Below are 15,795 nucleotides of genomic sequence, written 5' to 3'. Positions count from 1 at the left end.
AGAAAATGATCCCCGACAGATCACTTGTTTTTTTAGTTTGTTTTCTTCCTCTGGTCCGATCTGTCCTCTAATCCCCGACGATCACTTGTTTTTTTAGTTTTGATTACTCTTTTTTTTCATGATTTACGGAGATCCATCGATTTTGGCTCTGTGTAGAATGTGAGATTGAAGAAGAAGACGATCGAAGAAGGTGTGAAGTTAAAACTTAAAACAATGGCTCCAGTGAAAAAAGCAGATAAGAAAGCAACACTAGATGCTGCTGCTTGGATCTTCAATGTTGTTACTTCTGTTGGTATCATCATTGTTAATAAAGCTTTAATGGCTACTTATGGCTTTAGCTTTGGTAATTTATTTCTACAATACCCTCTTTTTTTTATGATCTACTTCATTCATTGAACATCCAAAGCTTGCTCTTTTTCACTAACCATGTGTGTACATTTTGATTTTTAATGCAGCAACAACCTTAACTGGTTTACATTTCGCTACGACGACGTTGATGACACTTGTTTTAAGATGTTTAGGATATATTCAGCCTTCTCATCTTCCATTTTCAGAGCTTCTTAAGTTTATTCTGTTTGCAAACTTTTCCATTGTTGGCATGAATGTTAGTCTTATGTGGAACTCTGTTGGGTTTTATCAGGTAAATTTGTGTTTGCATAACCTATGCTTGACGCTTTGATGTTGTTGATTTTTTAATGGTGTTATCTCTTCTCTTTTGGTTTTGTCAGATTGCAAAGCTCAGTATGATTCCTGTGTACATGCTTGTTGGAAGTAGTATTTGAAAAGATTCGTTACTCGAGAGATACAAAACTTAGCATAGGACTTGTTCTTGTTGGTGTTGGTGTTTGCACTGTTACTGATTTTAGTGTTAATACCAAAGGTTTCATTGCTGCTTTTGTTGCTGTTTGGAGTACTGCTTTGCAACAATACGTAAGCTCTTTGATCTTTTGTTATATAACTTTCAACTTTAGACTAAGATTTTTACACGAAGTTACTCTTTTTTTCTATTGCAGTATGTACATTATCTACAGAGAAAGTACTCGCTTAGCTCATTCAACCTACTGGGTCATACTGCTCCAGCCCAGGCTGCAACGCTGTTGATAGTCGGTCCATTTCTCGACTTTTGGTTGACAGACAAACGAGTAGACATGTACGATTACAACTTTGTCTCTGTGGTAAGTGCTCGAAACACTCAGGTTATACTAAAACTCTATAGTCCTCTTTGAAAGAGTATTCTCAGTAGCTAATGTGACGTTTTAGAGAAAATTACCAATTTTGTCCAATACTTGAAGTCATAGTTAGCCTGGTATTGTGACTATATCCTTATTTCGGTTATGACCCTTCATCAAATGAGTCTAAAATGAGTTTGTGATAGTATTTCAGTTGGCCTCTTTTTATCTATAGTATGAATTGTTCTTTTGTACATAAATAACTTGATCATGATTCTGCAGATGTTTATAATAACCCTCTCGTGCACAATAGCGATCGGGACAAACCTAAGCCAGTTCATCTGCATCGGGAGATTTACAGCGGTGTCGTTCCAAGTCTTGGGCCATATGAAGACGATCTTGGTGCTGGTAATGGGCTTCTTCTTCTTTGACCGAGATGGTCTAAACCTGCATGTCATTCTTGGCATGATTATTGCAGTATTAGGAATGATCTGGTACGGTAATGCCTCGTCCAAACCAGGCGGCAAGGAGAAGAAGAACTATTCTCTTCCAACAACCCGACAACAGAAACATGGAGCTGCTTCGGATTCTAATGAACTCCAAAGTAAAATTTAGCAAGTAGTAAATGATCAATAAGATCAGTTTCACACACATAGCCTTTATATATCTCCCACTTTGAGTTATTCTTTCGTAGCTAAATTATGTAATCAATAATGTAGTACTCATTTTTTACCTTTGATGTATAAATCTACCACATTTCTTTCATACGATGAAATTGATACCCTGTCAATCTTCTGATATTTGTAAAATTCAAAGTAAAAGCATTGCTTTTTTACTATTTTAAGACCTTAAGAATCCGCTTAGTTATCTCTTTGCTGTCACAATAGACAATACAGAGAGTAAGCTGGAAAATTAAAACAAATACTATTCATGGCATTGAAGGATCAAGAATGAAAAACAGAGGAATGTGATCACAAAAAGCCAAAAAAACGTCACACAAGAAGGTCCTAGTACGAAAAAAAAGAGAGGTTCTTAAGAAGCATCCGAAACAGTAATAAGTAGCAACATTAGCTAAAGCTTAACGCTTCTTTGAAACACCAACAGTCTTTCCTCTGCGACCAGTAGTCTTTGTGTGTTGTCCTCTGACACGGAGACCCCAATAATGCCTCAGACCACGATGGTTTCTGTCAATTTGTCAAACATGGAAGAATCATTATCACCACGATTAGGCAAATTTGTACAAGGATCAGAATAATTTCTCGGTTTCTAATTACCTGATCTTCTTGAGACGTTCAAGATCATCCCTCAGCTTCATGTCCAATGCATTGGAGACGACTTGGGAATACTTGCCATCTTTGTAATCCTTCTGTCTGTTCAAAAACCAGTCTGGTATCTTGAACTGACGTGGGTTAGCAACAATGCTCATGAGGTTATCAATCTCGGCAGCAGATAACTCACCAGCCCTGTCAAAATATACATCAAATAAGACAACCATCTCCACAAATTAGCCCCAAAAAAGACACGAGTTGCATTGGAGAGTAAACAACAATATGCCCCCAAACCTAGAAAGCTTTAACCATACTCTAAACCTCTCAACAAGCTTTGCTATTCTAATTACTACTTTCCAAGATAAGAGAGAGAACTTGAAACTGTACTCATATAAACATTAATCTCCAAACACAACAACGATATGATCTAGACCTACAATAATCTATATTAAGATGGCCGAATCCATATTCAGTTCCGCAAGCTAAAGAAAAGGGTCAAACCTTTTGTTCATGTCGACATCAGCCTTCTTGCAGACAATGTTGGCCAATCGCCTCCCAATACCTTTGATAGAGGTAAGGGCAAACATAATCTTTTGCTTACCATCAACATTGGTGTTCAACACACGAAGAATGTGCTGAAACTCCTCATTTGCAACCAGAGACTACACAAACCATAACACAATCCAATTAACCCATCAGCAATCACACATAGACTAAAAAGCTTCTTTATAAACCAGAGAGAGAAAAAAAATACAAGAACTTTGTAAATCAGATAGAAAGATAACATAGGAACTCTAGATTCCAGAAACTAACACAACCTAACACTTGTTCAATGAGTGGATTCGAGATGACATCTAAATGCCAAGTTTCTTTTTTTTTATGGCAGATCGATGGAATCAAGATGATTGTGGTTGTTGGAGAACATTTCGGAAGAGGAAAATGAGAAATTTGAAAACGCTATTTACCATTTTGATTAGCAGAGATGAGGTTAGTGAGAAGAAGAAGCCGTCTTCAAGGAGTTAACGATCTCTTGGGAGAGTGAAGAACGCAAAAGAGGTCTGCTAGGGTTTTTCCAGTGATTTATATATGTGATACATTCGTAGGGTTATCATAATCCTCAAATATTCAAAGACCATTGTACCCTTCATTATAATATATTTATAATTTTCTTTTTCTCAACAATAAATTATTTATTACTCTAGTTAGTTTTTTAGTTTTTTTTTTACTTGTTAAAAGCGATGTTCATGGAAACTTTTTTCGAGGTGCGTTTCCCGTTTCCGAAACGTTTCGAAAACAGAAACTCGTGGAAATTCGGAAATAAGGCACAGAAACACGATTTTTAGAAATTTCTGTTTGGAAACACAATGGAAACTCCATTTCCGTTTTGGAAACACGACGGAAACTTTTTTTTTAATTTGAAATTTAACAAATAAATATTTTTAAAATATAAAACTTCATTATAAATATAAATATATAATATTATTAGTGTTTTAATTCAACTATTTAATATTTATATTTGAAGTTTTATTTATTGAAGCTTTTTGATATGGCTTTTATGTTTGGTGTTTTATTTTATATATATAGATATAAATATTTAAATCTATATATATGTATATGTATATGTACATACGTTTCCAAAACGTTTCCATTTCTTAATTTTTGAATAAAACCGTTCTCCGTTTCTGAAACGTTTCGTTTCCGCGTATCCGTTTCCATGCAACCTAGGTTAAAAGCGTTTAAATTTTTTAATAGAACAGTAATGAAAATTGGGTAAATTAGCTCATTAACCAAAATAAAAAAATCATAGAAAAATAAGTATATTACTATATTTTTAAAAATTAGGATAGAGTAAAATTACCATTTTAGTATTTTGGGTAGCAGAAAAGGGTGGTAGTTGTTGACCGGCGGGCGGTAGAGGGGTGGCCAGAGACCAGTAGTTGTAGGAGATGGCTGGAGGTCGTGGCCGGAGATGGTCGGAGATGGTGGTCGGAGGAGATGACTGGAGGCCGGCGGTCAGACATGGTGACCGGAGTCTGGTGGTCGAAGGTCGGCGGCCAAGAGAAATTGCCGGAGGTCGGCGGCCAAAAGAGGTTGTGGCCAGAAGTGGGGCAGTGGTGGTGGCCGAAGATGGTGACCAGAAATAGTGGTGGCCGGAGGTTGAGCAGAGGTGGAGTAGTGCTGGTGGTTGGAGGTCAAATATGGCCAAAGGTGGTGGTGGTTAGAAGAAAATAAAAAAGACAACAACTGTCGTTAATACATAAATATAGAAAATATAATTAATTGATGGTTAACGTGCTTAGTTTATGGATTATAGTTTTTTTTTTTATTATACAACCCAATTTCTCATGAAAATAACTCCAATACGAGAAGTTTTAGCCATAGAAGCGTGCCACTGCCATGTAGATACTGCTAATCTACAGAAATTAGAAGTGAGGGGTTCCTCATCATCCCAGCTGTTGTGACAAGTGTGTTGGGATACAATTCAAGTTCCACATCGAAAATTTAAAGAAACTATCATTAATATATAAAGGATTAAGGTCAATATGCTAATTGCCAATTGGTTTTTAGTTGAAAGCCCAGAATAAACCCAAATTTAACATGGTATCAGAGCCCAAAGTTCAAGTTCTTATGGACCTAGAAAAGTGGATACAGACATGTTTCTTGTTAACCCAAGTATAGGGATCCAAAAAAAGGTTTATTATCAGTCCAAGTGGGATCAGTTTGAAATGGGGTTATCATCTCGAGGAGGCGTGTTAATATCTCACATATGGTCTTTGCTTTAATATATAAAGGATTACGGTCAATACACTAATTGCCAATTGGTTTTTAGATGGAACCTGAGCATAAACCTAAATTTAACAAAGTCACGCTAAATTCTTTGCTTGTGAGTTGTGATTGTATCATTGGTCGTCATGGATACATCAAATAGAACACAGTTTAAAAATTTATTTTCCAAATCTTAATTGGACTCTATATTATTACTACTCATTACTTTTTTTTTTTAATCGTACAAAAAAATTGTTACTCTTCGAATTTGATAACAAACAGAGTTTTTTTTGTCATCTAGATATTATATTAATCCATCAATGGAACCAAAAGATTACAACATATAACTGAAGTCAAGGCAACCGAACAAGTTAGCCTAACCCACACACTTCTAAGAAGAAAGTTGGGGTCTATACCATGATCCTGACCTTCCAAGGTCACCTATCTAAACAACAAAAGAATGATCTCATCACAGAGAACTATTCACAGAAAACTGCCACTCAAACAGAATACAAACCCCTTTCCTCTATAAAAACATTACGAGTCCATTCAAGAAATCCTTGAGCAACATAAGACTGAAATCTTTCATATCTTCAGTAACACTCTTTGCTATAAGGTTTGCTCCTCTGTTTGCTGCAGCGCATTCCAAAACCACTTTCCATTCCACAAAAAGACTTAAAGAACTTAATAAAGCCGCTGAATGTGGTTTAAAGGAGGACCAAGCTATTGGTCTGTTCACCGCTCCTACCAAGGATTTGTCTTGAAAGGAGAAAATGACTTTGTCCAATCTATGACTAGCCATACTTTCCAAAACCCAGAGTAATATCCTGAGCATTGCATCACCTTTTGAAGAGATATTTGAAAAGGCTCGTCGACTATGCAAGAGCACTATACCTTCTTCATCTCTTAAGACCGAGGAACCTCCTGCAAATTGATTTCTTTTTGACCAGGATGACCCTACATTACACTTCAACCAATTATTTGGAGGTTTCTCCCACACCCTACCACTGCTCCCCTGTTCATCTTGGTCTCTATTCCGATTTGATTCGTCAGTCTCGATGATTTGAGCCTCAAACCATTCTGTGACATATTCTCTGATTTTTTCCACCATTTCAATGGCCGAGAAACTCATATCTTCGAAATTAAGAGCGTTTCTATTTTTTCAAATTCTCCAAACTATCCAAGGAAAAGACTTTCGAAGCATCGATGGCCAAGTTCGATTGTCCATGTTTTCCAGCAAGTGAAACATGTTTGAGAAAACAGATCCATTGTGGAAACTTTCAGAAGGAGAGGGGTAATCAGAAACAGAAAAGAAAATAAATTATATATATATAAGAAATTCATGCACAAATCTAAACTAAAAAAAATGGTTATATTAAACTTACGTACGTTCAAACTCATCTTCATAAGTTGATATTGTATGAACTTCATGGTTGATATCCAATATTTAAAAATTACATCCCCACTAGTATTTTAAGCAACTCGTTTACATCCAAGATCAAGTTCACAATCATCTTCGTCTGTTTCATAATTATATTATTAGTTGTTTAAATATATAAGTCATATCAAATAAATACAAATATAAATAGTCTTTCTATCTTCTTATTTTGTACGTACAGAACATTCTGTTTAGAGCAGAAAATATAGCATTGCACAATATTAATTCTCGACTGATTAATTATGGCAATTTTTTGATGATTTGATGTGTTTGGTTTTGTTTATGTATATGTTCTATAGAAGTTTGGATTATGGCAAGTTTCCAAGAGAACAGTGTATCACGTTGCGGAGGTCATTCAGAAAAAAAAGCAAAATCGACAAGGCTGGACAGTGAAGGAAATGTATATATGTTTTGTATACAGTTACTAAATATGATCAAATCTACTAAAGCTAAACATGATAACCCATAGTCATATACAGTATATGGGTATAGTATGTGTGGCAGGAAAAGCATTAGTATATTGTATTAGTATTATATATTATCTTACTCTTATTCTTATTATATATTGGTTTTTAGAGTTAATAACTCGCCTGTAATAAAAATCTGTTATGTTAAACTTCTTAACCGTGTACAGAAGATCCGCTTTAGCTATGAAATTTTGGACCGGCAGAAACATGCGTTTATCATCTCTAACTTGGAAATCATAGAAATAAGCCGATTTGATGAAAACCTGCTCAGCACATTGCATGGAACCTATCCATGCGATGAAGCTCATGTTCAAACTGGTCTCCTCTCTACCACACTTACTTGATCGAATAAGGTTGTAAACTTCTAGACATGCCAATAGCCGACCGACACTACACTCGGTCATATTATTCTAACCACCAATTCCCAGACATTCGATCCTACATCAGCAGCGGATCTTGAACAAATTTTAATTAAATGCAAAAATTGATAAATACTAATATATTAAATCTATATATAATAAGAAAAAATAAATAATTTAAAATAAATGAAGATAAAAAAAAAACTATATCCATTTGCTAGGATTATGTATTTTAAAATTTTGGTATAAATATTTATCATAAAAAAACAAGAGAATTGTAAAAATGTTAAATAATAAGTATTATGCAAAAAGAGTATAGCTATTTTGCATTTAAGATACAATACAATTGGAAATAAAGTTTTTGATCTAAAGTTAAAGATATCGTAAAAATTTGAAAAACATAATAAACTTATATGCATTTTTATTAATTTATGATAATGTTAGTATAGTTTTATTTAAAATTAGTTGAAAACATAGTATATGCTCAATGTATAGATATTTTGGTGTTTCTGTTAGATATTTCTCTAGAATTAACGTCTAGAAAAATGGAATCACCTTTCAAAAATGAGTGTTGACAAGCTAAACAGAGGCCAAAGCTAATGACTTTAGCATGAATGAGCTTAAACCAAGGATTTAGAGAACTTAACTAAGTTTGTAAAACACTCAACGAACTCAAAACGCAACAGAACCAAGAAAAACAAAGCACACCAAACAAATGTTTACCCAGTTCACTTCCGTTAACGAGGAAGCTACGTCTGGGCCGGGATCTGTTTCCCGGAATCCACTAATTACAGAGTTTACTACAAAGAGATCTCTCACCCACTGAACCCCTTACAAGCTCACTCGATTCAATCTCTCTTATCTCTCTCTCTTTTCCAAGAACACAAAACACAAGTTTACTCTTTGTTTTTTTAGTTCTCTCTACTTAACCTTACTTTCTCTATGAAACATACACCTTCTTTAAATAGATGCTTGCTCAATAACCCTAGTTACCCTTCTAGCCGCTTCTACAAAGTTGCCTCTTCCTTGGCGTTATTGTAGTGACATCACTCGGTCTATTTGCAGGGAGTAAATAAGACAAATACCCCTTTTGCTTTTGCTTTTACAGGCTCGACGGCAAAAATGGTTAGCTGCAGCTTGTGGTCCTGTACGTGAGTCATCACTTGAGCTGTCTTGTTCTTTGTTCACCTATTCCTAACAAAACTCCACCTAGTGAATCAAGAACAACAATAAGAAAACATGTCAAGTGTACTTACCTTTAAGAGAGAGATAGTCTGGTTTGAATTAGTCTTTAGATTCCATCCCGGTTCCTGTGTTTGATTACTCAGTCTTCACACGTAGCAAGTTAAGTGCTGCTTGAAACTTGCTAACGGGCAAAACTTTGGTGAAGATATCTGCAGGATTTACATCCGTGGATATCTTTGTCACCTCCACAACTCCATCTGCTACGCAATCTAGGATCTTGTGGAACTTGATGTCAATGTGCTTCATTCTTTCATGATTCACATTGTTCTTTGAAAGAGCTATGGCTCCTTGAAAGTCACAGAAAATCTCAATTGCCTTCTCATCATAACCAAATTCCTTCAATAAACCTTTAAGCCATAATGCCTCTCTTACTGCTTCACATAGAGACATGTACTCGGATTCAGTGGAGGATAAAGCCACCACTTTATGTAAACGCGACCTCCAACTGATAGTATTTCCACTAAGGGTGAAGACCATGCCACCTGTAGACCTTCTTCTATCAACATCTCCTGCGTAATCAGAGTCACAATAACCTCTAATGAGGAAATCAGACCCTTTTCTGTAGCACAGCTTTATCTTTTGTGTTCCCCTGATGTATCTTAACATCCACTTGACTCCTAACCAGTGTTCTTTGATCGGTTTACTCATAAACCTGCTAATGACACCAACAGGATAGGCCAAGTCAGGCCTAGTCCCGATCATAGCATACATAATGCTCCCGACCGCATTAGAGTATGGAAATGTGATATGTATATATTTTACCTTATTTAACCACTGTTTATTCACATCTTTTACATGTTTTAATAGCTTGTTTTGTCACTTTCATGTAGTTTAAAGACTGTTTATGCATTAGAATAGGATTTGCATTGCATTTGCATTCTTTCTTGTGTTAACAGGTGAATTCGACTAAAAAGGCATGGAAATAGCATTTGGGATTAAAGGAGTGCAACCATTGAAGCAGATGGGAGTTGAATCAAGGGGATGACCAGCAAAACATGAAGCACTCGACCATTACCACTAGTGCACTCGACCGTTTGCATCTGAAGCACTCGACCGTGTGCGACTCATGGACTCGACCGTGTGATATTCAGCAGCTCAACCGTTTAGAAGCAAGGAAATGGACCACTCGACCGCCAGTGGTCGAGCACATCGAGCCGACTTTCTATTTTGTCATGTAGCCAAATCAGGGCTTCCTTCCCTCACTATATATACTCTTTGTACCCCATGGCTGCCAACAACACCTTTTTTTTAGGAAAAATCACATCAGCAGCCAGAAAAACCTTAGTTTTCATCCCTTAAGGGTTTTTAGCATATATTTACTGCTTTGCATCTTTTATTTATTGTTTTTCTCAGATTTATGTACTTTGTAAGTCTCATAACTTTATGGGTATTGAGAATCTGAGTTTGCTTCTTTATATTAAGTTGTTGTTCATCATCTCATCTATCTATCATGCTAGTTTCATCATTTTCTGGGTTTATGTTCATCATTATTATGATTTGCTTATCTGAGTAGTGAGTTAGGATTCTGGAGATGGATTAGGCTAGTTTAGGGCTGTGGTAGTCTGGAAGGGTCAAGCTTGATTGTTTAAATATCTCTTCTGGGTTGGGTGTGCTCTAGGATGTTCTTATATCTGAGAGGGTAAGAACAGATCTTAAGCTTCCTAGCATTACACCAATGTCTAGGTTGTTAGATAAAGCCAACACTGGAGATTATCATGCTTGTCCCAAGAGATTGGTTGCACAAGGTGGTTTTTGACAAGTAATTATTTGGTTTTTAATGCCTGTTCAGTATGGTTTCACCAATGAGAGTTGGGTTAGGATGTTACTGTAACTTGATCACTTTTGTCATGAAAGTGGATTAGTGAGTCATTAAGATCATTGTCTAGAGATAGCTCATGTTTAATTGAGGCTTGTTGACTAGTTTAGATAGCCACAACCTGAACACTAGCCCATGAATCCATCTCTGGAATCCTTCTTTGTCATTTGATTGTTTACTTATCGCACATATTCCTGTTTCACTGCATTTGTTTCAGTTTTAAGTTGTTTAGATTGCATATGCTCTACGTAGAAACCCACTCGACCTAGTCACTCGACCAGTCACACAATCGAGGGCTTGATTGAGCACTTCGGGTTGTTCATTTATTTTCTGTTTCATTTAGTTTACTTTCTGCATTTACATTTCTATCATTAGGATTGTTAGTACCAAAACCATTTTCATATTTGGCTTGACTTGAGTCTCTGTTTACATCTTGATTGCATGCATCACACACTTTATGGATTGACATCCTTTATGCTACAACTACATAACGGTATTGAAACACCTTGCATCTCATGCTTATGTCTGTTTGTTTGATTGCATCATTCATTCATTCATAAGTAAACCTTGAAAAAGATCTTGTTTCAAAATGTCTTCATGTACTCTTTGTCTTTGAGCAGTTGCTCTTCAGTAGCAGCCTACATCTTTAGGTGAACTCCAAGTGGAGTGTCTTGCTTCTTCGCTTGTTCCATTTTGTACTGTTCCATAACCTTTTCCAGATAACCTTCTTGGGAGAGCTTTCAGTGTTTCTCTTCCTTGGTCCCTTATGATCTCCATGTCGAGTATCTTCTTCGCAGCTCCCAAGTCTTTCATTTCAAATCTTGCATTGAGTTTCGGTTTCAAACTTGAATTCACACTCATGTCTTTTGCTGCCACCAACATGTCATCAACACAGATGAGCAAGTAAACTTTAGAACCATCCTCATGGGTCTTAATGTAAGCATAATTATCTCTAGCACTCTTCTCAAAACCAATCTCAGTCATAAAACTATCGAATTACTGATTCCATTTTTTTGGTGACTATTTCAGGTTGTATAGTGACTTGTTTAGTAGACACACTTGTCCTGGCTGGAACTGACTCTCAAAACCCTCAGGGATCTCCATATATATCTTTTCTTCTAACTCTCCATGGAGAAATGCAGTCTTGACGTCTAACTGCTCCAACTCATAATCCTCTTCTACAATGGTTAACAAGATCCTTATGGACACATGTTTCACCATTGGTGCGAGAACATCAGTGTAATCTACACCTTCTCTTTGTGCATACCCTTTAGCAACAAGTCTAGCCTTGAATCTCCGCTTCTCAACCTCAGGAAACCCAGGCTTACGCGTGAAAATCCACTTGCATCCGATAATTCTTTGTCCTTTAGGCGGTATGACTGCAGTCCATGTGTGATTCTTTAATAAAGAATCCATTTCTTCAAGCATTCCTCCTCTAAATAATTCCCAATCAGCATCTCTTAGTGCTGCTTCATAGGTTGCAGGTTCTGTAGTGTCTTCATCGACTGTGGTGAACAGAGCCTCTCCATCAAATTCGTCTTCATCATCGGTTTCTTCACCAAAATATCCTTCCACATGAAACCTCCTATGAGCAGTGATATGTCTTTTTGCTCTATCTCGAACCAAATGACAACTCTCTGGTGAATCATGTTCGGGATCTTCAGGAACTGCGTTCTCTTCTGTTTGGTGACCATCTTGGACAGGTGAGAGATTTCCCAGGGATACTATTTCTTCTTGGAGATCTCCACCCTAGCTTGTATCACAAGTATCTTCAAGATCAATGTTTAGAGAACCGCTTGATGTTTCTTCTTTAGAGTCTTTGTTTCCCTGCATCAGATCCTTGTAGATTGCATTCTCTTGAAATAACACATTTCTACTTACTAGAACTTTCTTTACTTCTAGTAGCCATACCTTATAACCTTTTACTTCTTCTAGATAGCCAATAAACACTCCTTTCTTGGCTCTACGTACTAGTTTTCCTTCATCTGCATGAACAAAAGCAACACATCAGAATCTTTTTAAATAACTGTAAACTGGAGACTTACCTGTCCATCTCTTGTCAGGAATCTCAAAGTTTACTGCAGACGAGGGTGTTTTGTTTATCAATATCACTGCTGTGTTGGTAGCTTCGGACCAAAATCTCTTAGGTATTCCAGAATCACTTATCATGCCTATTACTTTCTCCATGATCGTCCGGTTCATTCTCTCTACAACGTCGTTCTGTTGGGGCTTGTATGCATAAGTTATGTGTCTCGGTATGCCTTTATCCTTGCAGAACTCATTGAACAAGTGATTGCAGAATTCTAGACCATTGTTGGTCCTTAAGATCTTGATCTTCCTCTCTACCTTATTTTCCACCAAAGTGCTCCATTCGACAAATTTTTCAAATGCCTCATCCTTGTGCTTCAGGAAGTAAATCCATGTCTTTCGTGAGTAGTCATCGATGAACGTGATGAAGTCATTTTCCCTAAGACAGTGGAACTGATGGAGCTCCCCATAAATGTGAATGTACATAGTCGAGCTTGTCTTTAGTCCCGTGAGTAGCTAAGACAAAACAAAATCTCTTTGCTTTCCCGTATATACAGTCTTCACACACTGTTAAGGTTGAGATCCTCTTCTTGTCTAGAAAGCCTTTCTTTACTATGATCTCCATGTTTTTCTGACTTATGTGGCCCAATCTCCTGTGCCACAAGACTGTATCATCAGGTGATCTTTCAACTGCGAGAGGCTGACCAGTTTTGGGTCTTCCCTGAAGAAGATAAAGTTTCTCATGCCTCTTTCCCACCAGAATGGTGTAGTCTTCTTCTTTTATTTTTAGGATCCCATTCTTGGATTTAAAACTGCATTCCTGCTCTTCCATTGTTCCCATTTTTAGCAAGTTTCAGTCTATATCCCTCTCCCTAAGCTAATATCTTTAGTATGTAATATGTAATTCATTTACTTCAACAAACGCTGCACTTGATGTAACAAAGTTTTTTCGAATAAATTTTACATTTTATTCAAAAAAAAAAAAAAAGTTTCAGTCTATATCAGGAATGTATCTCACATGTGTGAGCAATACTGTTGATCCATCCTCATTTTGGATCCTGACATTATCAATGCCTCTGACCTTTGATGTACTTTTGTTCCCCATCCTCACTGATCCTCCAACATCTTCACTTATCTCTTCAAACCAGTCTCTCTTGTGAGTCATGTGGTAGCTGCATCATGTATCCATGATCCATTCATTCTCCAAATTTACATCTATAGGAATGTAATGCTTCGGACACATATAGCCCTGCACCATCAGCTGAATTTCCTTTCACCATTGCAGCTTCTCCTTTGTTGCCATTTCCCTGATCCTTCTTATTTCCTTGCGACTTGCCTTTGTTCGGACACGCGTTCTTGAAATGTCCTTCTTCTCCACAAGTCCAACATCCTTTTCTACTCTTAGACTTAGATCGGAATCTATTCTTGTTTCCCTTCTCCTTTTGTTCAGGCCTTCCTCTGTTCTCTGTTTTGTCTTTCGCATACAACACTTCAGCTTGACCCTTGATGCTCTTCTTATTTGACCCAAACTCTAGTTCCTTCATGTACTCTTTGTCTTTGAGCAGTTGCTCTTCAGTAGCAGTCTGCATCTTTAGGTGAACTCCAAGTGGAGTGTCTTGCTTCTTCGCTTCTTCCATTTTGTACTGTTCCATAACTTTTTCCAGATAACCTTCTTGGGAGAGCTTCAGTGTTCCTATTTCTCGGTCCCTTATGATCTCCATGCCGAGTATCTTCTTCGCAGCTCCCAAGTCTTTCATTTTAAATCTTTCACTGAGTTTCTGTTTCAAACTTGAAATCACACTCATGTCTTTTGCTGCCACCAACATGTCATCAACATAGATGAGCAAGTAAACTTTAGAACCATCCTCAAGATTCTTGATGTAAGCACAATTATCTCTAGCACTCTTCTCAAAACCAATCTCAGTCATAAAATTGTCGAATTTCTGATTCCATTTTTTTGGTGCCTGTTTCAGGCTGTATAGTGAATTGTTTAGTAGACACACTTGTCCTGGCTGGAACTGACTCTCAAAACCCTCAGGGATCTCCATATATATCTTTTCTTCTAACTCTCCATGGAGAAATGCATTCTTGACGTCTAACTGCTCCAACTCATCATCCTCTTCTACGACGATGGCTAACAAGATCCTTATGGACACATGTTTCACCACTGGTGCGAAAACATCAGTGTAATCTACACCTTCTTTTTGTGCATACCCTTTAGCAACAAGTTTGGCCTTGAATCTCGGCTTTTCAACTTCAGGAATCCCAGGCTTATGCGTGAAAATCCACTTGTATCCGATAATTCTTAGTTCTTTAGGCGGTATGATGCAGTCCATTTGTGATTCTTTAATAAAGAATCCATTTTTTCAATCATTCCTCATCTCCTTAATTCCCAATCAGCATCTCTTAGTGTTGCTTGATAGGTTGCAGGTTCTGTAGTGTCTCCATCGACTGTGATGACCAGAGCCTCTCCATCAAATTCGTCTTCATCATCGGTTTCTTCACCAAATTAGCCTTCCACAGCCCATCGGTTTCTTCACCAAAAGTGACGCCCCACTGTCACTTTTCAATGGGCTTCATGTCCACTCCGAGCCCATGGATTCCCTTTGCTTAATGGGCATCACATCCTCTCAGTAGGTCTGTGAGTCCATCTATATCCGACGGTCTGTTTGCTACATCCGGAAGGCTTTAAGACTTGTTTACCGTCCTTACAAATCACCACATGATCTTTTCATGTGTTTTATTCTCACTTGCACAATTCCGACAATAACTTCCCGGAAGGTCAACTAACCTGAAATTAAACTACTTCAACTCAAGCACGCTTAATTCTAGAATTCTCTCGAAACTCTTGACTGAAGATAATTACACTTTGATGACATAAATGATCTAATCAATTCTTTTAAACCTCTTTACTAACCTAGATGTCACAATTTAGCTGCATAGCCCACGAATAATTAACCTAGTAACTCTCAAAGATGGGTTGGGGACTAAAATAAGAAAAGTATCTTCTTTCGGATAACAGTCTCTCTTTCTAAAGTGATTGGCTAACTTATGTTTTTTTGGAAATACGTAAAGCAATTTTTTCATTTGCCAAAAATAATAATAATAATAAGTAAAGCAATTTTTCTAGTTCGCCACTACATCAATAACATCTTAAATTGAATGTAATGCAATGTATACACATAAGAGTGTAAATACAGATTCTGGAACAACTCGCTGTGAGGAACAAGTCGTTGTAC

The 15,795-nt window shown here is 37.0% G+C and overlaps 2 protein-coding genes across 3 annotated transcripts; one reads left to right on the top strand and one right to left on the bottom strand.

Annotated features, from left to right (window-relative positions):
• On the top strand, positions 1-2,017 carry LOC104707269 (UDP-rhamnose/UDP-galactose transporter 5). 2 transcript variants are annotated; one of them, XR_015563821.1, is made up of 5 exons: positions 1-343; positions 456-640; positions 729-930; positions 1,014-1,175; positions 1,452-2,017. XR_015563821.1 is itself a non-coding variant. In XM_087461594.1 (3 exons), exons 2-3 carry the CDS (start codon positions 1,149-1,151, stop codon positions 1,782-1,784), a joined length of 360 nt encoding a protein of 119 aa, XP_087317720.1. In that variant the 5' UTR covers positions 751-930; positions 1,014-1,148; the 3' UTR covers positions 1,785-2,017. The 2 variants fall into 2 exon arrangements, 1 of the variants encoding a protein (XP_087317720.1); XM_087461594.1 differs by lacking the exons at positions 1-343; positions 456-640 and having other exon boundaries at positions 751-930.
• Positions 2,018-2,081: 64 nt separating this feature from the next.
• LOC104707268 (small ribosomal subunit protein uS13z/uS13y/uS13x) lies at positions 2,082-3,564 on the bottom strand. Its single transcript, XM_010423584.3, has 4 exons — positions 3,403-3,564; positions 2,939-3,099; positions 2,444-2,632; positions 2,082-2,353 (listed from the first exon to the last, which is right to left on the bottom strand). Exons 1-4 carry the CDS (start codon positions 3,403-3,405, stop codon positions 2,248-2,250), a joined length of 459 nt encoding a protein of 152 aa, XP_010421886.1. The 5' UTR covers positions 3,406-3,564; the 3' UTR covers positions 2,082-2,247.
• Between the last annotated feature and the right edge of the window lie 12,231 nt (positions 3,565-15,795).

The sequence above is a fragment of the Camelina sativa genome, chromosome 8 (genome assembly GCF_030686135.1).
Source record: "Camelina sativa cultivar CO46 ecotype springtype chromosome 8, ASM3068613v1".
In the NCBI taxonomy this organism is placed as follows: domain Eukaryota; kingdom Viridiplantae; phylum Streptophyta; class Magnoliopsida; order Brassicales; family Brassicaceae; genus Camelina; species Camelina sativa.
Note: the sequence above shows the minus strand (reverse complement) of the source record. Positions and strands in the feature narration are given on the sequence as shown.